This window comes from Phyllobates terribilis, unplaced genomic scaffold (assembly GCF_046119375.1).
Source record: "Phyllobates terribilis strain yellow unplaced genomic scaffold, ASM4611937v1 Scaffold_11__3_contigs__length_659146591, whole genome shotgun sequence".
In the NCBI taxonomy this organism is placed as follows: domain Eukaryota; kingdom Metazoa; phylum Chordata; class Amphibia; order Anura; family Dendrobatidae; genus Phyllobates; species Phyllobates terribilis.
In genome coordinates, this window is record NW_027362771.1 from 594,609,383 (window position 1) to 594,636,601 (window position 27,219).

Below are 27,219 nucleotides of genomic sequence, written 5' to 3' on the forward strand. Positions count from 1 at the left end.
TTAGGTAATCTTCACTCCAGGCAGCGTCTTCTGGCTCTCTGCACAAGTGCACCATGCTATCATAATCAAAATGTCATGACGTTACAAAGCGGTTCGCACGAGTAACGACACCTCTTACAGTGACGTCCAAGGCATAGTAGAGGCAGAAGTCCTGGCCTGAAGTGAAGATTACCAAAGAGAATGTGTGTTATGGGGGAAGGGGAAAAGAAGAGGCGCCAATGACCGGATGGTGGGCTGCATGGACAGCAGGACGGGTGAGCATTAATTTGTTTTACCTCCTACATTTATTAAACTCTAAGGTTTGAAAACTAGGTATTTGTCATCAGATAAATCAGCATAGGTACTGTCATTTGATCAGAAGACTAACAAAGACATTCACAGAAGGTTGTCTTTCAAGAGGGTCTCATTTATTATAACATGGGCCCATCTTTTATAGGGGGCCTGGTTATATAAAAGATTGCTTAGCTATTGACATGAATATTGGTAAAAACAATGATTGCCAATCTCCCATTAGGTCAAGGCCAACTATTGCTCAATATTGCAAAAGCAAGGATGTCATGGAGACAGAGATCATAACCACAAAAATATATTCTGAATTGTATATAAAACTTAGAAAGGAATGTAACTATTTATTTTGCAATGCTAAGAAAAGACTGTTGTACCCAATGACCCATGCATGTGGGTACAGTAGCTCAATGTTATATTAGAGACCATGCCCAAAGGATGGCCCTGACCTCTGGCGGCGCTGACCTCTGGCGGCTGTGTGAACATATGATTCTTACAAAAAAATATATATACAGTGAGATAGAATATCCCAAAAAAATCAAGAAAATCACATTTTATAAATTAGATAAATTTATTTGCATTTTGCAGTGAGAAATAAGTATTTGATTCCCTACAAACCATTATGAGTTCTGGCTCCTACAGACCAGTTAGACGCTCCTCATCAGCTCGTTACCTGCATTAAAGACAGCTGTCTTACATAGTCACCTGTATAAAAGACTCCTGTCCACAGACTTAGTCAGACTCTAACCTCTACAACATGGGCAAGGCCAAAGAGCTTTCTAAGGATGTCAGGGACAAGATCATGGACCTGCACAAAGCTGGAATGGGCTACAAAACCATAAGTAAGATGCGGGTGAGAAGGAGACAACTGTTTGTGCTATAGTAAGAAAATGGAAGAAATACAAAATGACTGTCAATCGACATCGATCTGGGTCACCATGCAAAATCTCACCTCATGGGGTATCCTTGATCATGAGGAAGGTGGGAGATCAGCCCAAAACTACACGGGGGGTACTTGTTATTGATCTCAAGGCAACTGGGACCACAGTCACCAAGAAAACCATTGGTAACACATTACGCCTTAAAGGTTTAAAATCCTGCAGTGCCCGCAAGGTCCCCCTGATCAAGGAGGCACATCTGTAGGCCCATCTGAAGTTTGCCAATGAACACCTGGATGATTCTGTGAATTATTGGGAGAAGGTGTTGTGGTCAGATGAGACAAAAATTGAGCTCTTTGGCATTAACTCAACTCGCCGTGTTTGGAGGAACACAGGAAGAGAAATGCTGCCTATGACCCAAAGAACACCGTCCCCACTGTCAAGCATGGAGGTGGAAAGATTATGTGCTGTGGGTGTTTCTCTCCTCTGGCAAAGGACTACTTCACTGCATCAATGTGAGAATGTATGGAGCCATGTCCCGTAAAATCCTGAGTGACAACCTCCTTCCCTCCGCCAGGACATTAAAACTGGGTCGTGGCTGGGTCTTCCAGAAAGACAATGACCCAAAACATACAGCCAAGGCAACAAAAAGGAGTGGCTCAAAAAGAAGCACAGTAAGGTCATGGAGTGGCATAGCCGGTCTCCAGACCTTAATCCCATAGAAAACTTATGGAGGGAGTTGAAGCTCCGAGTTGCCAAGAGACAGCCTCAAAATCTGAATGATTTAGAGATGATCTGCAAAGAGAAGTGGACCAAAACTCCCCCTGACATGTGCGCAACCCTCATCATCAACTACAAAAAACGTCTGACTGCTGTGCTTGCCAACAAGGGTTTTGCCACCAAGTATTAAGTGTTGTTTGCCAGAGGGATCAAATACTTATTTCTCACTGCAAAATGATTGATTTTGTTTTTGGAATATTCTATCTCTCAATGTCAAAATTAACCTACCCTTAAAATTATAGACTGTTCATGTCTTTTTCAGTGGGCAAACTTACAAAAACAGCAAGGGATCAAATAATTATTTCCTTCACTGTATATATATGTGCACACATACTGTACATGTTCATGAATACATTGTAACCCTATATCTCTTTCCTACAGAGCCATGTCTCAATGGAGGCTTTTACGATGGAATAAAGTGCATATGTCTTGAAAATTTCTATGGAGCACTGTGTGAACACATCATAGACAGAGTTAGGATCGGTAAGAAACTCATATTAGACTACATATAGAGCGTATGTGTTTTTAGAAATATATATGATGAGGAAAAGGGGTTGGGTTTTAATGAAGAGGATGGGATTGGTCTTTGCTGATGCCCGTTGTTTGTTAGACATATTTAGAGCGGTTTCTACTTCTAAAGTAGTAGCAGAGCACAGGGGATTTTTTTTCCAGATCTTTACTCTCCATCAATATTCATGCCATCATTCTCTCTACACAGGAAGAAGTATCATCACAACTATAAAAGTGTTTATACGATTCATTCACTTGGTTTTTCATCATAATTTGAAGGACAGTAAATCCGATGAGTATAAAAAGTTTGACACAGATTTTAAAAAAGATGTAAGTATCGGCGGCCATGATTTTTAGGCTATCCTAACCAAGGAGTATAATAATTGCTGTGTGGGCATGTTACTTATATGTGTTACCAGGATGGACACAGTGAGGCTCAGAAGCAATAAGTCTAGTAATTCAAATAGAAAATAAAAAACTTAAGTACAATCTAGGCATCCATTGTACAGATTTGTTTTCCTTATCTTTGTTCTTGGCTTCTCAAATATAGAGATGTGGGATGTGAAAAGATCAGCATTGAAAAAAAGATTTTGAGATACTCTGTCAGGAGATGTCTATGCTCTATGAGTCAATGTCTTGCCATCTGGAGGTAGACATGTGGATTACAGCCTGCTAGCATGTTACAATAGTGTATTATATTTTTTTTTTTGCGAGGAATTAGCTTCTTAATCCTAATTGCATAAAAGGTAAGGGTAGACCCATCTGAACTACTATTGTTGTGGCCTGGTCCAAGTTTTCTACTTATGGCCTTCAGTTGGGGCATACAACTAAATACATACTCAGCCATCATCCATGAATAAGATTCCAAAATGGCAGAGATTCTCTTATGATCCCAGAAGGAATTTTTAAAGACCCCCCTTTAACCAGACAGCAATTATAGTGGAGGTACTCACTACTATAAGAGGTGGGACCAGATACAATGGGAATGGGGTGATGATAGTCAATATCATAAAGTTCCAGTGTGTGAACAACGATGTGCCGGGAAGGCAAAGTCTAACAGGACAATTGTTAGTCACAGAGATCAGGCAAAGTCTAAATGTAGTATAGTAGAAGAGGCAAGGAGTAGTCAAACAAGTAGTCTTGTAGTTGCGTTCAATAAGTATCAGTCGAGAATCCAAAGCGTAGTTGGGTTTCACGGAGGTTCACTGGAGATCAGAGTGTAACGTTGCTCCCTTCCTTTCCACCATAAACAGATGAAAGTTGTCTACAAAGATGTTCCAGGTTACCAGGATGTGAAAATTCTGTCCATCAGGTAAATATTTCCATGACTGGTATGAAGTTTCTAAAACATTGATTCAATCCACAGTTTTTGGGGTTGCAATGATTATAACTAGTGATGAGCGAGCACTAAAATGCTCGGGTGCTCGATGCTCGGGTTGAGCAAATTGGAATACTCGGGTGCTCGACCCGAGCAACGAGCCCAATGTAAGTCTATGGGAAACTCGAGCATTTTTCAGGCGGCTCCCCCCGGCGGTCTGCAGAGGGCCTAAAAATTGCCCAAATCAATGGTAACAGTGCTCAAATGACATGGGAACAGCATGGGGAAGATCCCTGGAAGCATTTCTGACTCCCAGGTCACTGCTGTCAACAACGTTGTCAGAGTATTACGCCACTTTTACAGACTCACAATAAAACATACAAAAACAAATCCAAAATGGATTTTCCTGGGAAATATGTTAATTTCCAGGGTAATGACTTGTATATAAGGCAAAATAAATAACCAAAAACAAAAATACTCATCCACAACTTGGGCTATGTTCACACTTAACGTTTTTGATGCGTTTTTTCACTTTTGCATTGCTTTCAACCGTGACAAATGCATTCACCAGGAAATGTAATTTTAACATTTTACAACCTTATCTGGCCATGTGGTGTGTGACACATCATCAGACACATGCATACAGTGCTGAAAAGACATGGGAACAGCATGGGGAAGACCTCTGGAAGCATCTCTGACTCCCAGGTCACTGCCTAAAAGTGTGCTCATCATAAGTGATCCTTGGCGCATGCGAAGATGCCTCCCGCCATGCACCTGTCATTGCAGACTTCCAACAATCACCGTCCACGTCCTTGTCTCACTGCAGCGTTCAGTTGTTCCTACCCCATTCCTTGGAATGCAAGCCCAAGTATGCAGGCAGCCAGCCACCCACCCACCCACAGGCTGCAATACTATACAGCCAAATTTTTGACAGCTGCTTGCACTTGAAATGTGGCCTTTTAGGCTCGTGGAGGCGGAAGCTTTTCACAACCTCATGCCGGCGGCGGCTGGGTGTCCATACTCGGTCCCCAGCCGTCACTATATTTCCCGGTATCGCCTCCGCCTTCCACAAGCACGGGTCCCACAACATTACCCATGCCCTCCCCAGTGCACTTACTGGGAAGGACCGCCTAATAAACACGTGGACAGGTGAATGTGGCCAGGGACAGTACGGAGCCAGTCCACAACTTTTTTTGCTGAGAGTTGTATTTAGCTCGGTGAAAGGACTGGCATAGAGGGAAACCATATCTACCCTGCTAGTCATTTCTCCCAGGAAGTCCTCTAAAACTGCTTTCACTTGAAATGTGGCCTGAACATTACTGCTGGTACTTTTCTGTGGGAATTTGCTTGCCTCCTACCAGCCTGGAATATTTCCAGCAAACTATGGTACAACGCCATGGTATTAGCTCTTCCCCCAGTACCAGTAGCAAAGCCATCCCCAATTTCCTTCTCAGGAATTTTATTTGGTAGACTGAGTGGCTCCCCAAATACATTTTCTCACAAAGGAGCTGAAGATAGAGTGGCAGTAGTTGCAAGTTTCTCTAGCCTGTTAGATATTAGAGGGTGGACGGCAGCACATTGAATCAGTGGTTAGCACTGAAGCCTTGCAGCGCTGGGATCCTGGGTTCAAATCCTAGCAAGGACAACATCTGCAAGGACTTTGTATGCTCTCCCCGTGTTTGCGTGTGTTTCCTCCTAAGTAAAAATAGAGTGTCCGGGAACATTCCCATACACTTTTCTTAGCAAGGACTGCTTCTCGGCAGGGTTGAACAGTCCCACCAGGGAATCCTCTGGTGTGCCTTGGCTTCTACCTCAGGAGAGTTCATGATAGAGCTAACTTTGCAGCTGTCATGGGGCTCTTGAGCGGTTGAGAAAGGTTATCCCTCAGAATCAAATCCTCTGGTGGGCACAATGTTTTTCGATCTGAAACAGCTGCTCAGTGGGAGTTGTATTTCACCACAGCCATATTCTTTATCTCGGTAAAAGGACTGGCATAGAGGGAAATCATATCTACTCCGGCTGTCATTTCTCCGTCACCAGGTTCCGCCCCATTGTCACACATGACCATGCCTGGCTGTATGTTCAGCAGTGAGAGCCACAGGTCAGGCTGCTGTGTTACAGCTTTCAACAACTCTGCAGTGCTGGGCGGTTTGTCAATTAAGCATTAAGCAAGTTATCTTCAGCACAGCCTGTTGCCGCTTGTCCAAGGCAGTGCTGCAGTGCTGTCAGCTTGTGACTGATGTAGTCATTTTGGAGATGGAGGAGGAGGTGCATGACCTGAACAATGTGATTACATTGAGGTTAAATTGGTGATGCTGTTTTTTATACTAAAGAAAGATCCTATTGTTTTGTTTTTTTCTACGTTATTTTTTAAGACAAATGCATTCACCTGGAAATGCCATTTTAACATTTTACAACCTTATCTGGCAATGTGGTGTGTGACACATCATCAGACACATCCTGTTTTATTTATGATGGTGGGACTCTGAAAGTCACAAAGCCTATTTTTAAAGGGCCATCAGACGGCCCTTACTATTCTTAAAAGGCCAGCAGTCGGCCCTCGCTATTGTTAGAGAGCCATCAGCCGGCTATACTTTGTTGTTCTTATTATTAACAAGTGGGTCTCCTATACTGTTATTGCATATACAGTGACTGCAAGGGCTGCCAAAAATTTATACGTAACCCAATACCCCTTTGAAGAGACATAGAGGAGGGTCCCAGTAAAAAAATGTTCCCATTATAAAGGAGCGGGTCCCCTATAGTGGTAATGCCCATGCTGTGACTGCAAGGGCTGCCAAAATTTGGGAAAAACCCCATAAGAATTTAAAGACACATAGAGCAGGGCCACAGTAACGACAAATTCCATTTAGAAAGGAGAGTCTGCTATACAGTTATAGGGTATGCAGTGAGTCCAATGGCTGACTAATTTTAGGAAAAACCAAACTAAGAATTTAAAGACACATAGGGCAGGGCCACAGTAACAAGGTACGACATGTTCCCATTGGAAAGGAGAGAGTCTGCTATACAGTTATAGGGTATGCAGTGAGTTCAATGGCTGACCAATTTTAGGAAAAAGCCAACTAAGAATTTAAAGACACATAGAGCAGAGCCACAGTAACAAGGTACAACATGTTCCTATTAGAAAGGAGAGAGTCTGCTATACAGTTATAGGGTATGCAGTGAGTCCAACAGCTGACCAAATTTAGGAAAAACCCCACTAAGAAATGAAAGACACATAGAGCATGGCCACAATAATGACAAATTCCCATTAGAAAGGAGAGAGTCTGCTATACAGTTATAGGGTATGCAGTGAGTCCAACAGCTGACCAATTTTAGGAAAAACCCCACTAAGAATTTAAAGACACATAGAGCAGGGCCACAGTAACGACAAATTCCCATTAGAAAGGAGAGAGTCTCACATAGTGTTGGCCTATGCAGTGAATGCAAGGGCTGCCAAAAATTTGGAGGCACTTCAATGACCCTTGGAAATGACGTGGAGGAGAGCCTCATAAAAAAAAAAGGTTCCCTTTAGAACGTAGCGGGCCTCCTATACTTGTAATGCCCATGCACTAAGTGTATGGGCTGACAAACATTGACCCCTGGGGGGTATACATGAACATACTGTATAGAAAAAATTTTTTACGAGCATCATAAACACCCTTTAAAAAAAATATGTGGGTGTTCCATCACGAACCACGGTCACCCTGGTGATATGGTGGTAGAGCATGAGGAGAAGGAGGAGGACAAGAGCAAAAAGCCAAAATCAGGAAGCGTATACCCTTGTGTGGGTATGAAAAGTGCATGGGAATACACCTCCCAAGAAAAGACACTGGATTTGAGTTTATGTTGCGCTGCTATCATTCGGTGGTGTTGAGAAGTCTGGCCCAATCCAGCCCTTGTTCATATTTATAAGAGTCAGCCTGTCAGCATTTGCAGTTGACAGGCGGATGCGCTTATCAGTTATAATTCCACCAGCGGCACTAAAAAACCCACTCTGATAATACACTAGCGGCAGGGCAGGCCAGGACCTCCAAGGAATAGAGAGCCAGTTCATTCCACGTATCCAGCTTGGATACACAATAATTATAAGGCACAGAAGAATCATGGAGGACGTTGGTATGGTCGGCAAGGTACTCCCTCAGCATCTTCCCAAACTTTGCACTCCTTGTGAGAGTACCCTGCGCCTCAGGGCCTGTGCAATGGGAGGGTCTAAGAAAACTCTCCCGGAACTTTGACAGTGTTTCCCTACCTCTGCTGGATTGAAGTTGGGTCTCTCCCGCCTGTACTCCTTGGTTGTCCAACAAAGTGTGACCTCTGCCACCAGTGTTTTTAGATGGGAATTTTTTTAATAGTTCCCGCAACAAGGGCCTTCTGGTACAGCCCCATTTTTGTAAACCTGTCAGCCTCAGGAATAAGAGATATAAAGTCTCCTTGTAGCGTGGGTCTAGAAGTGTTATCAATCAGTAATGACTGTCACCCAAAATTTTGAGAACACGAGGGTCATGGGAAAGGCAGCATAACATAAACTCAGCCATGCGTGCCAGACTACTAACAGGCAAGACTTCCGTGTCCTCACCAAGAGGATGACTGACCATGCTCTCCTTCTCCTCCTCCTCCTCTCTGTCCTCTGGCCATCCACGCTGAACAGACGGTATGACAGCTGTGCAGGTAGCACAGTCTATAGTGCATGAAACTAGCTCCTGTCCTTCCTTCTCCTCCTCCTCTTCCCCGTTGTCACCCAATCCACGTTGGAATGAGATGAGGCTTGGCTGTGTGTAAACACCCTGTATGGTTCCTTGCTCCATCTCATCGTGCTCCGCCTGCAATGCATCCTCTTTGATTGTGAGCAGAGAGCGTTTCAGAAGACAGAGAAGCAGGATGGTGATGCTAATTATGGCGTCATCGCCGCTCACCATCTTGGTGGAGTCCTCAAAGTTTTGGAGGATGGTACATATGTTTGATATCCATGTCCACTCCTGAGGTCTTATGTGCGGAGTCTGAACTGAATACCGATGGCCTTGTTGATGCTGATACTCAACAACTGCCCTCTTCTGCTCACAAATCCTTCCCAACATCTGCAGTGTAGAGTTCCAACGCGTGGGGACATCACACACCAGTCTGTGAGCCAGAAGCTGCAAACGCTGCTGAAACACTGCAAGGGCGGCGGAAGCTGTAGCTGACTTTCTAAAATGGGCACACAGGCGGCGTACTTTAACAAGCAGATCCGGCAGCTCCGGGTAGTATTTGAGAAACCGCTGAACCACGAGGTTAAGCACATGGGCCAGGCATGGTACGTGTGTGAGCTCGCCTCAGAGCCGCCACCAGGTTTCGGCCATTGTCACACATGACCATGCCTGGCTTTAGGTTCAGCGGTGTGAGCCACAGATCTGCCTGCTCTTTCAGAGCTGTACACAACTCTTCAGCATTGTCTGGTTTGTCACCTAAGCTTGTGACTGATGTGGTCATTTCGGAGATGGAGGCTGAAGAGGAGGAGGAGGAGGCTGAGGAGGATGAGGTGCAGGAGCTGCAGACCGTGGGGGCAACCCTGATTGACCTAGGGCCCGCAATCCTTGGCGCCGGGAGGACGTGTTCCATCCCAAGGTCCGTTGGGGTCCCGGCCAGCTTCCACTATGTTAACCCAGTGTGCCGTCAGCGAGATGTACCGTCCCTGCCCACAAGCACTTGTCTACGTGTCCGTGGTCAGGTGGACTTAACCAGTAACTGCGTTGTTGAGAGCACGGCTAATGTTTTGGGACACGTGCTTGTGTAATGCGGGGATGGCAGACCGGGAGAAATAGTGGCGGCTGGGGACCAAGTACCAAGGGACGGCCGCCGTCATCAGGTTGCGGAATTCTTTCGTCTCCACAAGCCTAAAAGGCAACATTTCGAGCTCAAGCAGTGGTGAAATGTGAGGATTTAGTAGTGTGGCCTGTGGTGCGTTAGCTGCGTATTTGCGCTTGCGTTCCAAGGACTGGGGTACGGACAACTGAACGCTGCGCTGGGTCAAGGCCATGGACGTGCTTCCTGATGATGCTACTTGAGAGTGTGTAATGACAGGTGCAGGGCAGGAGGCATCTTCGCATGCACCATGGACAGGGGATTGGCTTGCATGCACAACAGTGGAAGAAGCAATGGTGCCACCCGCAGACACTGTTCCTGGACCCTGGGGTTCGGCCCACAAAGTCGGGTGCTTTGCTGCCATGTGCCTGATCATGCTGGTGGTGGTCAGGCTGGTCGTTTTGCCACCCCTGTTGATGATGGCCTGGCAGGTGGTGCAAATGGCCTTTTTGGGGTTATCAGCAGAGTCTTTAAAAAACAACCAGACTCTGGAAGACCTAACAGTTGTACTGGCAACTTCCTTTGTGTTGGTGTTACGGGGAACGGTTGCCTGCCTTCTGTCTGCGGCCACCACACTGCTTCTTCCTGCCTGTTGGGGTGCTCTGCCTCCCTCCCCCTGTGTGCTGCTGTCCTCGCTCTGCATGTCCTACTGCCAGGTTGGGTCGGTTACTAAATCATCCACCACCTCGTCTTCCACTTCCGCACCCTGGTCCTCCTCCTGACTTTCTGGCAATTGTGTCTCATGATCATTCACCTCTTGTGACACTTTCCTACCGTCGCCTTTGTGTGACCGTGGCTGCTCAAATATTTGGGCATCGCTACACGCAATCTCCTCTTGCCCCGCTTCAAGTGGACCGGACGAGAGGCCCGAATCTATAAATGGAAAAGTGAACAGCTCTTCAGAGTGTCCAAGTGTGGGATCAGTACTCTCTGGGTACTCGGCATGGTGGGAGGAAGGAGGTAAGTAGTTTGAACAACAAACTGCGTTGTATTGCTTCAATGACACACTAAAGGAAATTTTTAATGGAGGCCAGAAATGGCAGTATTTTCTGACAACGTATATGTGATCCGTGTGATGGAGAAAACAGAGTTTTAAATAGCTGGATTTCTAGCGCTGTAATATGGAAAGGACCTGGCTGTATTCTGCAGTGCCAACAAGCAAATGGAGCAGAAAAACGGTGTTCTCTGGATTGCTTTTTAAGCAAATAATGGGGATTAAGATCCAAAGAAAATTATTCCTGGCCCCTGAGACCTGGGCCTTTGTATAGAAATATCTAGCAGCAGCAGCAGACAGAATTGGAAAGGAGCCTCTTGTGCTATGTGCACTGCAGTCTGCTATATACACTGCCTGCCTATACACCCTGCCTGCCTAATATCTCTGCAGATGGATTAGTCCTCAGAAGGACTGTTTGTTAAGATGGATATGTGTAATGTACGGTTTTTCTCCCTGCACTACATAATACACGATTAAATCTCTCCCTGACACAGCAGCAGCTCTCCCTACACTGTCTGATCCGGAGTGACTGTGACGAACATGGCGGCGCCAGGTCTGATATAGACCTGATGACGCTGTGCGGCCAGCCAATCACTGTAATGCCCACAACCAACATTGCTATGGCATTACAGTGCATGGCAGGCAATCCCTGCATGTACATTCACTCTCTAAAGAGCGCCAAACATGCAGGAAGGGGACCCGAGATCCCGCCTGAGCAACCCAGAAATACTCGGCGAGCTCCGAGCAGTAGCGAGCATGCTCGCTCATCACTAATTATAACCCAACAAAATATTACACTGATGGTAATATTAGCTCCATAGGAAATATATGGATTACTATTTAACGATCAACAGAGAATTTGGGGCACCGCCGCTCCATTTAAGCAATGATGAACTTGTATGTTGGTTAAGCATTCATGACAAGAGTGACTATATTGGGGAAGGTTGTATTTAGTATCATGGAGCTGTGAAGCTGTAGGCAGGATGAACTCTTTAGAGTTGTAAACCTTAACTTCTCCCGAAAGAGGATGTCAGGATATAAGTCAGGATGGGATGGGATTTAGGGCTCCAGAAGTTGTTTTTTGGTGGGTTAACATGCTCTATTTGTCATTCACAGTAGTGGAAGTGTTGTAGTGGATAATAATGTTATCATCGAGATAGTATACAAGTCCGGCATCAGTGTAACTCAGCAGTATAAAGAAGCCATCAAACATGTAAAAGAAGCGCTGAGCAAGATTGTATGTAGCAATTCTGGTAAGTAAAAGTGTGAATTACCAGATTCATTCACAAGTTATCCATGTGCCCCTCTGTTATATGCATACCGGCCATGTGTACCTCCTTCATATATACAGTACTATGCAAATGTTTTAGGCAGGTGTGGAAAAATTGCTGCAAATTCAGAATGCTGTAAAAAAAAAAAAGCGTTAATAGTTCAATTTTATCAATTAACAAAATTCAAAGTGAATGAACAAAAAATAAATGTAAATCACATATATATTTGGTGCCCTCCCTTTGGCTTCATCAATTCTTCCAGGTACACAGGTTTTGAAGGAACTTGGAAGGGTGATTATTCCAAATATCTTGGAGAACTAACCAAGGCTGGTTCCTGTCAGTTATGAGCTGATGGCACTGCTGAAAATCTTCCGATTTTGAAAGTAAGTCATCATGATGTGTCATTCATCTGCTGAACTAAGTTTCCTTGGTCAACCTCTGAGTCTACGGTCCTCAACGTTGCCATTTCTTGGTGTGCTCAATGGTGATAAATAAAGTGAGATACTTATCCAATGCATAAGGCCAACATGAATGCATCTGATTAGCTCCAAATTTATTCTGCAGCAAGAAAGCGACCTCAAATATGCTGCCAATGTCATTAATAACTATCTTCAGCGTAAAGAAGAACAAGGAGTCCTGGAAGTGATGATATGGTGTCACGCCAGGTGTGGGAAAGACTTAATGCAACACAGAGGGAAGAGGGAAAGGGAACCCCAACACTAGGGAAAGGGGGAAGTGGAGACCTCCTGTCTCAACTACCGTCCCAATATTGCCTCTTCAGCAATTCCGCACGCGTGTCTCACCATGTCTTTCCCTTGGGTATGGCTAAGGCTAGGGATGGGAGGAGATGAGCACTAGTCGATCTCCACTAAACTCTATAGACAACAAGGGTAGACAAACAGGGGGAGAATGCTTAGCTTTAGACGACTCCAGACAAATGCGAACTCGGCCTCAAGCTCCAGAGAGGACGAAGTACTGCTCTTGCTAAGCCTTCACAAGTAGAAATGAATATAGCTGGAACCTCCCTCTCAGACACACCAGGTATATATACACCCAGGCCAGGGAGCGAATTACCAGAGGGAGGTAGCCGCTAGGTGCTAGAGACAGCCTCTCACGTAAGAAGATGTCTGTAATGTCAAACGTAGAGATCTCCTGCAATCAACTGCAGGGCGACTGTCTGTCACCTCTGATACACCTGTGACAGTACCCCCTTCCTATGAGTGGCCAGGGTTCTCAGGAAAAGAGGTGTTGAATGAGTGAACCAATCTGGGAGTGTTCACCTCTGACGCTGAAACCCGCATACTCTCCTCTGGACCATAGCCTTTCCAGTGCACCAAGTATTGTAGAGAACGACGTTGGAGACGAGAATCTACAAACCTCAAAATCTGGAACTCCAGATTGCTATCAACCATTGCTGGGGGCAGTGGTAGAGGTGAGGGATCAAGAGGTTCCACATACTTCTTGAGTAAGGACCTGTGGAACACACTGTGGACCTTAAGGGCCTGAGGAAGTTCAAGACGAAACCCTGCTGGGTTAATGATGGCGGTTATTTTATAGGGACCAGTAAACCTAGGTCCCAGCTTCCAAGAAGGAACTTTCAATCTTGTATTCCTAGTAGACAACCTCACAAAATCATTCACATTCAGATTCAGACTTGGCAAGCTTTTTCTGTCAGCCATACGTTTATACCTGCTGAGACTCCCACATTGGCGATCTGTAACCGCTGATGCTGCTGCTGTACCTCACCGTGGAGGTCATTCACCACAGAGACAGCCTGTGCAGCCGCTCTGCAAGCTCTGCAACTGAACCCATACCAAGGGAGAAAAGGAAAAAAAGGTGCACGCCCAAAAACACACAGAGAAAAAAAGCAAAACACAATTTCTTTTATTTTTTTCTTTTCAAAACGTGCTCGGCCAGCTATAATGTCACGCCAGATATGGGAAAGACTTAATGCAACACAGAGGGAAGAGGGAAGAGGGAAAGGGAGCCCAGACAATAGGGAAAGGGAGAAGTGGAGACCTCCTAGTCTGGTCTAGTGTCACCCTGTCTCAACTACCATCCCTATATTGCCTCTTCAGAAAGCTTTCACAAGTAGAAATGAATATAGCCGGAACCTCCCTCTCAGACACACCAGGTATATATACACCCAGGCCAGGGAGCTAATTACCAGAGCGAGGTAGCCGCTGGGTCCTAAAGATAGCCTCTCATCTAAGAAGATGTCTGTAATGCCAAACGTAGAGATCTCCTGCAACCAACTGCAGGGCGACAGTCTGTCACCTCTGATACACCTGTGACATATGGCCCCCACAGAGCTCTGATCTCATCATCATCTAGTCTGTATGGGAGTATGTGAAGAGACAGAAGGATCTGCACAAGCCTCATACACAGAAGATCTGGGGTCAGTGCTCCAAGATGTTTGAAACAACCTCCTGCCAAGTTCCTTCAAAAACTGTGTAGACGTTCAAGTACCTAGAAGAACTGATGAAGGCAAAGAGCGATCACCAAATACTGATGGGATTTAGATTCCTCTTTAGTTCAATCAGTTTGCATTTTGTTAATTGATGAAATTAAATTATTAATGTTTCTATTCTTGGAACAATTCTTACTTCACATATTTTATCTTCACTTTTGCACAGTACTGTATAACGACCATGGGATTATTCTCTTTATACAAATAGTCAATGTGCTCCTCCTTCATATACTAATAAGTTGTGCCCTCATTCTGCATGAAGTTCCACCAAAGTCATCTTTAAAAATTGAACATGGACATATTAATAAGTAGAGATGAGCGTTGTTCTACTCGAACTGTTCGCCAATCTCAAATTCGAGCTGTTTTGGGCGGTGTTCGAGCCGGTCGGCGAACACGAACAATTTGAGAAAAATTCGGCTGTTCGAGGTTATGTTCGATAACTGTTCGTGCACCAAAATCATAACTGGATTTTTTCTCAGTAATGATGAAAATTAATGTTAATGCGCAGTTTGAGTGTACAGCGGGGCGGGGGGAGGGGCAGGGGATGGATCTCTGCAGGAACAATGAAGATCTCCATTTTTTTTTCTCTTTCCCGCATTTGCAGTGGGGAGGTGCAATCTGTCAGCCTATCAGCAGCGCACACACGGAGCGAAGTGCTTTTTTTCACACAAGCAAGGGCATGTGTGATTGGCAGTGTATGTCACATGTCCTTGCCCTATAAGACCAAGCCATTTTCCCCGTCGCCACCATTTTCTCACTGCTGCAGCTGCGTGTTAGACGGCACCGCTGTTGCTGTGTGCGCTATACCTTGTTAATTTCAAGCCAATTTTCGCACAAATATACAGATAGCTTGGGAGTAGGGAATAGTTGTGATTGCAGTCCTTTTAAGGACTAGGTTACAGCATTTCCTATGACTTTTATCAGGCAGGTCTGTGCTCTTAAATAGATAGATTGTGGGAGTAAAGACTAATTGTAATTGGAGTCCTTTTCAGGACTAGGTTACATCAGTTCCTATCAGTTTTTGCCAGGCAGGTCTGTGCCAGTGCTGTGCAAGTTTTTTTCACAGCATTTGGCTGAATCTAGCAAAGCTAATCCTTTTTGGCCTATTGCAGAGTGTGTTAGTCAGTGGAGTAGCCTATCTGTGTTGCAAGATATACCACCTGTGTATAGAATACCAATTTTTTTACTGCACCTAGTGAAGTAAAATCTTTTGGGCATAGCATCATTCTATTAGTCCATCTATACTGACCTCCATAAGGTTGCAAATTAAAAATAATTTTTTTCTGCATCTAGCTCTGAAAAAATATTTGGGCTTCTAGCAGTGTGTGGGACTTGGTCTATTAGTCCATCTATACTGACCTCCATCAGGTTGCAAATTAAAAATAATTTTTTTCTTCATTTATCTCTGAAAAAATATTTGGGCTTCTAGCAGCGTGTGGGACTTGTTCTATTAGTCCATCTATACTGACCTCCATCAGGTTGCAAATTAAAAATAATTTTTTTCTGCATCTAGCTCTGAAAAAATATTTGGGCTTCTAGCAGTGTGTGGGACTTGGTCTATTAGTCCATCTATACTGACCTCCATCAGGTTGCAAATTAAAAATAATTTTTTTCTTCATTTATCTCTGAAAAAATATTTGGGCTTCTAGCAGCGTGTGGGACTTGTTCTATTAGTCCATCTATACTGACCTCCATCAGGTTGCAAATTAAAAATAATATTTTTCTGCATCTAGCTCTGAAAAAATATTTGGGCTTCTAGCAGTGTGTGGGACTTGGTCTATTAGTCCATCTATACTGACCTCCATCAGGTTGCAAATTAAAAATAATTTTTTTCTTCATTTATCTCTGAAAAAATATTTGGGCTTCTAGCAGCGTGTGGGACTTGTTCTATTAGTCCATCTATACTGACCTCCATCAGGTTGCAAATTAAAAATAATTTTTTTCTACATCTAGCTCTGAAAAAATATTTGGGCTTCTAGCAGTGTGTGGGACTTGGTCTATTAGTCCATCTATACTGACCTCCATCAGGTTGCAAATTAAAAATAATTTTTTTCTTCATTTAGCTCTGAAAAAATATTTGGGCTTCTAGCAGTGTGTGGGACTTGTTCTATTAGTCCTTCTATACTGACCTCCAGCAGGTTGCAAATTGAATATAATTTTTTTCTGCATCTAGCTCTGAAAAAATATTTGGGCTTCTAGCGGTGTGTGGGACTTGGTCTATTAGTCCATCTATACTGACCTCCATCAGGTTGCAAATTAAAAATAATTTTTTTCTGCATCTAGCTCTGAAAAAATATTTGGGCTTCTAGCAGTGTGTGGGACTTGGTCTATTAGTCCATCTATACTGACCTCCATCAGGTTGCAAATTGAATAAAAAAAATTTCTGCATCTAGCTCTGAAAAAATATTTGGGCTTCTAGCGGTGTGTGGGACTTGGTCTATTAGTCCATCTATACTGACCTCCATCAGGTTGCAAATTAAAAATAATTTTTTTCTGCATCTAACCCAGCCAATAGTTTTGGCCTAATACCACAGTTTGGCCACTCAGCTCTGCTCGGTTACCATCCATTGTTTTTTTGTGCAAACAACTCCAGAGTTGTGAATTAGTTAACCACCAAAATGAGTGGAAAAAGGCCTGCTGCTGGTGGAAAGGGGAATAGGCATGTTGGGAAGGGGAAAAAAGGTTGTGTCCGTGGGGTAGGTGCAGAAGAAAGACCATCTTCCAGCCAAACTAAAATGTCTACTTCTTTTAGCGGACAATGTGATAAGATCCTTTTCTTACGGCCACGCCAATCGCTACAAATTCCAGATGAGGCACAAAAACAGCAGGTGCTTCAACGGATATCAAGTGCTCCTTTAAGTGGGCTCTCCTCCACATCAACTTCAACATCACAAATACTCCAGTCCTCAAAGGTGTCACCCAAATCGCACTTGCTTCCTCACAGCTCCCAAATCTCCAGCTGCCCGTCTGAGTATGAGGTAGAACAGATGGTTGAGTCTGCAGAGCTGTTTACTCATACTATAGCCTGGGAATCAGAGGTCGACTCCAGCGCTTCTGTGAATCCAGACGAGGAAATGATCTGCACTGATGCCCAGAATCTTTATGAGTCGGATCCAGGACCAGACGCAGAAGGTTCTGACCATAATGTAGACCCTCATTCCCAAACTGTAACTCCTGTTGGTGGAGACAATGAGGAAGACGATGATAAGACTCAAATACCTGATTGGAGCGACAACTTTAGTTTTTTGTCAGGGCAGGAACAGGTTGGCTCTGAGGACGACGGGTGTGATAACGCACAGGGTGATGATGATGAGGTCGGAGATCCCACTTACTGTCAACCCACAGTCAGCCAAGAGATGAGGTCAGCAGAGGAGGTGGAGGAAGATGCTAGTGACGACGAGGTCAGGTTGCGCCTTCCTGGACAGAGACGTAGTACTGGAAGCACGTCAACAACTGCATCCTCAAACACAACTCTGCCTCTCACCACAAGTCGTGGTGGCTCTTCAGGTCGCATGGGTGCTAAGCCTTGCATAGCCTGGGCATTTTTTCAGATCGATAAAGATGACCCAACTCGTGTTATCTGTAACATTTGTCAGCAAAAGCTAAGTAGAGGCCAAAAAATACATAGTTTGAGTACTTCATGCATGAACCGGCACATGGACATGAAGTATAAGTTGCAGTGGGAAGCTCAGTGTGCTACAATGCGGCCTAGCCGGCCGGGCCAACCACCGTCTGCCATATCTTGTGCATCCGCGGCCTCTTCATCCTCTGTGACTGGGGGGACAGCAGTCACACCTGTTTTGGGGCGCAGACCTGCCACCTCTTTACCCGCAACAGCCAGCGTGATTGGCAGGTCATCATTTTCTTTGGAGGTGGTAACACCAGCTGGTCTTGAGCGCTGTCCGACATCGATAGCACCACCTTTGGATCAAGGCAACCTAACATGTCCGCCTGCATCTTCCTCACAGACCGGCAGTTTGCCGGGGACACCCTTATCAACCCCGTCTAAGCACAATAGCCAGCCCTCGGTCCCTCAGATGTGGACAAGTAAAAGACCATTTCCTCCTAGCCATGAGAAAGCTAAGAGGTTGAATTTCACCATCTGCAAGCTCTTGGCTACAGAAATGCTGCCTTTCCGCCTGGTGGACACAGAGGATTTTCGAGACCTTATGTCCGTCGCAGTGCCCCAGTACCAGATGCCCAGTCGGCACTACTTCTCAAAGAAAGGTGTGCCTGCGCTCCACCAGCATGTCGCACACAACATCACCGCTTCTTTGAGAAACTCTGTGTGTGACAGGGTGCATTTCACCACAGACACTTGGACGAGTAGGCATGGACAGGGGCGTTACATGTCGCTGACTGGGCACTGGGTAACTATGGTGACAGCAGGACAAGGGGCTGCTGTCCAAGTCTTGCCGTCCCCACGAGTTGTGCGTCAATCCTCTTTATGTCAAAGTTCCTCCACTGCTTCTGCCTCCTCAACCTCCTCTCGGTCTTCCACCTGCACCCAAAGCCTGTCTGGTCATGCCACAAGCTTTCTAACTGCGCAGAAGGGATCCTGCACACCTCCTTACTATGCTGGCAGTAGGGCTCAACGTCATCAGGCGGTTTTTACATTGAAATGTCTGGGAAATGTGAGTCACACAGCTGAGGAGTTGTGGTCAGCTCTGGAGAACCAATTTCATGAATGGTTGTCTCCACTGGACCTGAAACCAGGGAAGGCCGTGTGCGACAATGCTGCAAACCTGGGTGCGGCCCTTCGCCGGGGCAATGTCACACACGTGCCTTGTATGGCTCACGTGTTGAACCTGGTTGTCCAGCAATTTTTAGCCCACTATCCCAGACTAGATGGCCTTCTGCAGAGGGCACGGTCGCTGTGTGCTCACTTCCGCCGTTCGCATCCCGCAGCTCAGCGACTTACATCTCTACAGAAGTCGTTGGGCCTGCCACTTCACCGGCTAAAATGCGATGTGCCTACCCGGTGGAATTCAACTCTGCACATGTTGCAGCGACTGTGGCAGCACCGACAAGCCCTGGTGCAATACGTTCTGACGTATAGCCTGGGCCAACGAGATTCAGAGGTGGGGCAAATCACGCTGGAGGAGTGGTCTCAGATCAGGGACCTATGCACCCTTCTGCACAGTTTTGAAATGGCGACGAAGATGTTTAGTGCTGACGATGCCATTATCAGCATGACTATTCCGGTGATTTACATGCTGGAGCACATGTTAAACAGAATTCGGAGTCAGGTGGTGGCACAAGAGGAGGTGGAGGAAGTAGAGGAGGAGGAGTTGTATGCGGAAGGGCTAACATCTGCAAGGTCCAGACGGTCGGCAGCACCAAGGCGGCAGGCATGTGAGGGTGGGGGAGATGATTTTACCAGGGCGCATGGTAGCAGCCAAACTAGTGAGGAAGGTGCAGGAGCCCAGGAAGAAGTGGAGGACGAACTGATGGAAGACTCATCAGATGAGGGAGACCTTGATCACATTTCTGTTGTGCGAGGTTGGGGGGAGAGGACAGAGGAAGGAAGCATGATTGTTACCTCGCCACCAACACAACAGGGACTTGGTGCTCCTGGATGCGCAACACACATGAGTGCCTTCTTGCTGCACTACCTGCAACATGACCCTCGAATTGTGAGAATTAGAAATAATCCTGACTACTGGGTTGCCACACTGTTAGATCCCCGGTACAAAAGTAAATTTGCAGAAATTATTCCTGCCATAGAAAGGGATGCACGCAGGGGCGGAACTACCGCCCGTGCAGCCGGTTCATTGAACGGGGGCCCCGAGGGAGAGGGGGCCCCTCCAGCAGGGCCGCCATCAGGGCATGTCTGCCCTGACTCCAGTGTGGGGCCCAGCCGGTAGGGGCCCCCTTGGAGCCCCGTTGGGGGCCCCCTCTTGTGAGTCTCTCTCCTCATGGGGCCCCCGGCCCCATGCCAAGCGCCGGGTCCGGGACATCTCAGCGCTGCGCTGCGCTCCTGCGGCAGCGCCTTCATGATTCCCCTGATTTCCGGTCATGTGACGGCGCCGTCACATGGCCGGAAGTCAGGAGAACCTAGTGTCAACGATTTGGACGAGCGCCAGGATTCTGCAGGGATCGCATGGGGGTAAGTATAACAAGTTTTGTTTTTTTCAAAATACAATTTACTAGGAGTGGGGGAAATGGGAGGGGTGTGTGTGTGTGTGTGTGTGTGTGTGAGATAAGAGATGCACATGGGGTGGGGGGGATGAGAGAGGTGCACATGTGGGGGGAGGGGGATGAGAGAGGTGCACGTGGGGGGAGGGGGATGATAAAAGATGCACATGGGGTGGGGGGGGATAAGAGATGCACATGGGGGGAGATAAGAGATGCACATGGGGGAGGGGGATAAGAGATGCACATGGGGGAGGGGGATAAGAGATGCACATGGGGGGGATGAGAGAGGTGCACATGTGGGGGAGGGGGATGAGAGATGTGCACATGTGGGGGGGATGAGAGATGCCCATGGGGGGGATGAGAGAGGGGCAAATGGGGGGGAGGGGGATGAGAGAGGGGCACATGGGGGGTGGTGAGAGCTGCACATGTGGGGGAGGGGGATGAGAGAGGGGCACATGGGGGGTGGTGAGAGCTGCTCATGGGGGAATTGGGAGAAAATGAGCTGCACATGGGGGAATTAGGAGTAGGGGGATAATGAGCTGCACATAATGAATGTGGGGTGGGGGAGAGTAAATGATAAATGACGATGGGGTGGGGAGAGCACGGACATGATATAATGAATTGGGGTAGGGGGTGCATGTAAATAATGAATGCGGGGAGCAGGAAGTATAGAGTAGAGGTTCTAATTAAATTATATATTAAGTGCCTATTTACAGTTAATGGGGGCACCGTGGTGGATTACAATTTATATTTGGAATGGTAGGTTGCATAATAACTAACCATATATTGATGGTGGATGCACGTCTGTATTCAGCTGCGTAATGTAGAAGTTGGGGAATGTGCTCTAGATAACTGTGTTATTTTATGCAGAGACGAGTCCTGGCTGGAAGACGTGATGGCGGTCTGTGCTGGATGAAGGAGAAAAGCGTAGCTGAAGGACTTCACCTAGAGACGTCACCAGTGAGTCAGTGCATTACATGTACACTTACACTATATACTATGTACCGGGCTCCTGTGTATAATGTCACTGGTGATCACTGTATTACCTGTACACTATATACAGAGCTCCTGTGTATAATGTCACTGGTGATCACTGTATTACCTGTACACTGACAATATATACAGAGCTCCTGTGTATAATGTCACTGGTGATCACTGTATTTCATGTACACTGACAATATATACAGAGCTCCTGTGTATAATGTCACTGGTGATCCCTGTATTACCTGTACACTATATACAGAGCTCCTGTGTATAATGTCACTGGTGATCCCTGTATTACCTGTACACTATATACAGAGCTCCTGTGTATAATGTCACTGGTGATCACTGTATTACCTGTACACTGACACTATATACAGAGCTCCTGTGTATAATGTCACTGGTGATCACTAGATTACCTGGACACTTACATTATACATACCATGTATAGAGCTCCCGTGTATAATGACACTTATGGTAATATTAGTAATGTGGTGGTAATATTAGTAATGTGGTGGTAATATGTGGTCTGGTCATGGTGTCGCAGTTTTTCTCCCTTCTGTGTGGTATTATTCGGTCACTATGTTGTGGTAATATGTGGTCTGGTCATGGTGTGGCGGTATTCCCTGTATGTGGTATTATTGGTCATTTTAAAAAAAAATTTATATGACACATTCCCTTAAAGAAAACTAAATAAAAATATTTCTAAAAAGAGTATTGGATATTTTAAGAAAATTTTAATAGGTTAGAGTAGGGCCCGGCCAGAAGAGTCTACCTTATCGTGGTGGCGGCTTTAAAAATCTTTTGGCCAAAACAAAAGCTGTTGGCTATGTATGTGGCACCGTCACATGGCCGAACGTCAGGAGAGCCTGGTGGCAGCGACGTGGACGAGCGCCAAGATTCTGCAGGGATCGCATGGGGGTAAGTATAACAAGTTTTATTTTTCTTAAATACAATTAATTAACTAGGAGTGGGGGGGATGAGAGATGCACATGGGGGGGGGGATGAGAGATGCACATGGGGGGGGGATGAGAGATGCACATGGGGGGGATGAGAGATGCACATGGGGGGGAGATGAGAGATGCACATGGGGGGGGGAGATGAGAGATGCACATGGGGGGGAGATGAGAGATGCACATGGGGGGGGAGATGAGAGATGCACATGGGGGGGAGATGAGAGATGCACATGGGGGGGGGAGATGAGAGATGCACATGGGGGGGGGAGATGAGAGATGCACATGGGGGGGAGATGAGAGATGCACATGGGGGGGAGAGATGCACGGGGGGGATGAGAGATGCACATGGGGGGAGGATGAGAGATGCATCGGGGGGGTGAGCTGCACATGGGGGGGTTATGTTTACATAACTTTGTTGCCTTATGAAGCGCAGGGGGGGCCCCCAAAAATTTCTTGCACAGGGGCCCACTACAGTCTGTGTCCGCCCCTGGATGCACGCATGCAGGAGTATCAGCAGAGACTGTTGCAGAATCTTACATGTGCTTTTCCACAAAATACCAGTGGTGCACGTAGTGAATCTCACAGTTCCAACTTGCCAACCGTGGGACCGTCAAGTGTTCAGCACTCAAACCGTAACAGAACCACAGTATCTGCTGGTAACATCAATTTTGCGGAATCATTTCACCACTTTTTTAGCCCATCCTTTGCAAGGCCACAGGAGACAAGAAGTCTGACACATAGTCAACGCCTAGAGACGATGGTACAGGAGTATCTCCAAGTAAACATTGAAGCCACGACTGTGTCACTGGACCCTTGCTCTTTTTGGGCTTCCAATCTGGATAAATGGCCGGAGCTAGCCACTTACGCCTTGGAGATCTTGTCATGCCCCGCAGCCAGCGTTCTGTCTGAACGTGTGTTCAGCGCTGCTGGTGGTGTGCTGACAGATAAGCGCACGCGGCTCTCCACTGATAATGTAGACAGACTCACGTTCATAAAGATGAACAAATCATGGATCCGAAACGACTTTTCTACCCCTGTGTCATCCTGGGGAGAGTAAAAGCTTGATGATTGGTTAAAATCACCCTACCAACCGTTTTAAGCTTTCAAATTACTAATCATGTTTATCTGTATCTTGACTGGAAAATAATTTGGGCTTTGTAGCAGTGTGCAGCACTGATCCTATTAGGCCATCTATAATAAGCTTCACCAGATTTAAAATTAAAAATAATTTTTAGCTGCATCTAGCCCGGAAAATAATTTTGGGGCTCCGAGATGCGCAAGACACATAAGTGCCTTCTTGCTGCACTACCTGCAGAATGACCCTCATATTGTCAGAATTCGAAGTAATCATGACTACTGGGTTGCCACACTCTTAGATCCCCCAAACTTTTCGATCAACCTTTTCATTTTAATAAAGACCAAAAAAATGGTCATTTTTGAAATTATAAGCATTAGCAGGTTGTTAGAAACTGAAATCAAACAGTTTTCAACTCAAAACTTTATTCTAGGTGATGTTACATTTTCACATAGGACCCCTTGTTCGAAAGGAGCTTCTGAACTCTCTCGTCCATTGAATTTGTCAGGTTTTGGATGGTTTCTTCTTCAATTGTTTTGCATGAGGACAGAATACTCTCCCACAGCTGTTGCTTAGATGTGAACTGCCTCCCGCCATCATAGACACTCCTTTTAATGATGCTCCAAAGGTTCTGAATGGGGTAGAGGTCAGGGGAGCATGGGGGTCACACCATAAGTTTGTCCCCTTTTATGCCCATATCAGCCAGAGATGCAGATGTTTTATGTGCAGCATGAGATGGTGCATTATCATGCAGAAAAATGATCTTGCTGTGAAATACACGGTTCTTCTTCTTGAACCATGGCAGGAAGTGCTGTTTGAGAAAATCCACATACATTATGGAGTTCATCTTTAGCGCCTTCAGGGATCCTAAAGGGGCCGACAATCTCTCTCCCCATGATTCCAGCCCAAAACATTACTCCACCTCCTCCTTGTTGGCGCTGTAGCCGTGTTTGCGTGGGGTGTCCATCAACCAGCCATCCTCCACTCCATTCATCTGGACCATCGAGCACTGCACGGCACTCATCCGTGAACAAAACAGTTTTGAAATCAGTCTTCATGTAATGTTTGGCCCACTGGAGCCGTTTCTGCTTGTGTGAAGTGGATAGAGGAGGTCGACAGGATGGCGTATGCACAGCTGCAAACCTCTGAAGGACCCTGCATCTTGTTGTTCGGGGGACGTTGGAGGCACAAGCAGCTTCAAAAACTTGTCTGCTGCTATGACAAGGCTTTTTTGCCGCTGCTCTTTCAACCTGACGTAATTGCCTGTAGGAAAGAGTCCTCAATTTGCCCTTATCAGCACGCACACGTGTGTACTGTGAATCAGCTACATACTTCTTGATTGCCAAGACACTTCATCCTGATCATCGCACAATGTTGATTGTAGTCATGCCTTGACCTAAACACTCCACAATTTGTTGCTTCTCAGCAGCCGACACATCCTTTTTCTTTCCCATTTTGGCAGAAAATGTAGGCTGCTTAATAATGTGAGACAGCCTTCTTAAGTAGTCTTGCCTTTCATTGGACACACCTGCCAAACTAATTAGCACAGGTGTCTGCAATTGCTTACAGTGATATAAAGAGCCCTGACACACATCACCATCAATGAGTTTAACTGACAAACAAACAAATTCTTCCCTTATCACTCCTAAACACTTTTTGCATAATAATTTGGAACGCGGTGTACATGTGCTTTTCCACAAAACACCAGTGGTTCACGTAGTGAATCTCACAGTTCTAACTTGCCAACCGTGGTCTGTATGGAATTGTTCAATAAAGGGCCCAAAATTAAGATAACATAGATGGGAGAGGTCTCTATGAATAGGAATTCCTAAGTATTTGATACCCTGTGAGGGCCAGGCAAAGGGAAAGTTGGACTGGATGGAATCCTATATGGATTTAGGGAGGGAGACATCGAGGGCCTCAGACTTCGCTGCATTGATTTTAAAATTTTACCATGTAACAAAGTGATCTATTTCAGCCATAACAGCAGGGATGGATATATGTGATTGAGTGATATATACTAGGACATCATCAGCAAATAGAGAGCACTTGTACTCGGTGCCTCCCACCTCAATCCACCTAATATTGGGGTTATGGCGAATTGATGAGAGCAGGTGCTCCGTCACTAGGATGTATAAGAGAGGGGACAGAGGACATCCCTGCCTTGTCCCATTGGTGATTGTGAAAGGTGATGAAAATGTTCTGACGCACCCCCTGGGCCTTGGGACACCCGGAGCCGGACCCTTTTTGGTGGATGCTGGTGGTTGTAGTCTTCGTGGCGGCGATCCGGTTCCGTGGCTCAGGGCGGTCAAACCAGTGGCGGAACTATTTATGTGGTTTTGATGTTTAAATGTCCGACTACGCCACCCGTGGATTGCGGTCAGAGTGAACCGCCGCTACAGGGCAGACCGCTAAGGCTGGTGTTGTGGGTGCAGCAGAGCGTAGCATAACTCCCCACGGGAGGAGTATAGCCTCAGGGCAGTGTATGCGGAGGATGGGGGTGATGGTGCAGGGCAGCAGCAGTAACGACACGGAGTCAGTGATGCAGTTCAGGGCCTTTACTCACAGTTCTTATTATCCAGACCACGTCTGCAGGTAACGGCTGCCCACGTCGTACTGTGCTCACCAGGTGAGGGGCTCAGACAACTCCCAGATAACTTTGGAGCGCTTCACAGGACCCCCTTTGTGTGTCCTTTGTCTGGCCTTTCTTACCAACACTTCTGTCCGGCTGCCTCGGGCCTCCTCTTGGTAAACTTGGCGCCAGTTTCCCTGACCCTATGTGGTGCCTTCCTAGCAGGTGGAGCAAGGGGCTGCGCCACATAAAATGTCAGAGCCTCCGGTTTCTAGCTGAGGGTCGTTTCCTGCCTCCACTAGTTCGGGGACCGGTCTCCCCCTTTGGCCTGACCCCTCCACGCAGGTGGATTCGGGCGTGCGGTGGCGACTCACCCGTCCGCACCCCTGGGATCCCTTCATTCCTCGTTCCTGGAGCCTTCTCCGCTCCTCTTCCTTCCTTCTCCCTCTTGCAGGCCTGGGCCTCTGTTACTAGGCCCGCCTCCGGAGCAGAGCTCATGCAGAGCCCCTGCTCCCTGCCACTTCTGCTCAGACTTCTCTGCACTGAACTAAGATGGTGCCCACCTTTTATACTCCCTTCTCAATGCACCCAGGAACTGCTTCCTCCCTGCTCCTGCACTGCAGGGTTCCCCTTCCTCAGTGTTCCCTCCCCCCACTCCAGCCAGGGACAGGGACTGTCGTGCCCATCTCAGGGGCATATTGGTCGCCCTGCCCCACGGCAATGTGGTGTAATGCATGCAGGTGTCGGGTCCTGATCCACACTCCATCCTTATCTGAGAGTGAGATATCACACCTCTGGGTGAGGTGCAATACGTCTGTAGCAACCGAGCCCTCGGTGCTACAGTTCCATTTATCTTCAGCCTAGGTGACGTATTGTGATACAGGGCCGTGATTTTGGCTATAAAAGGGTCCCCTAGACCCCTACCCCAAGCTTTTTAAGAGAATCATATATGGCGTGCCAGGAGACTCTATGGAATGCTTTCTCAGCATCCAACGAGAGTATCTACTTACAAATTTTTAACTGCATCTAGCCCAGGAAATATTTTGTGCCTAGTAGCAGTGTCTGCTAGTCAGCGGATTATCCCGGCTGTTAAGCAAGCTACACCACCTGTAGTTTGGACACTTAATTTTTTCAAAGGAAATGCTTCGGGACC

At 46.4% G+C, this 27,219-nt stretch overlaps 1 protein-coding gene across 1 annotated transcript in view; it reads left to right on the top strand.

Moving 5' to 3' along the window:
• LOC141167072 (uncharacterized) overlaps nt 1-27,219 on the top strand; it is a 169,053-nt gene that overhangs the window by 99,956 nt on the left and 41,878 nt on the right. The window contains exons 3-6 of the mRNA XM_073654412.1: nt 2,325-2,426; nt 2,662-2,783; nt 3,707-3,765; nt 11,720-11,856. Of these exons, the coding sequence (XP_073510513.1) occupies nt 2,325-2,426; nt 2,662-2,783; nt 3,707-3,765; nt 11,720-11,856 (420 nt within the window). The remainder of the gene's footprint in view (nt 1-2,324; nt 2,427-2,661; nt 2,784-3,706; nt 3,766-11,719; nt 11,857-27,219) is intronic.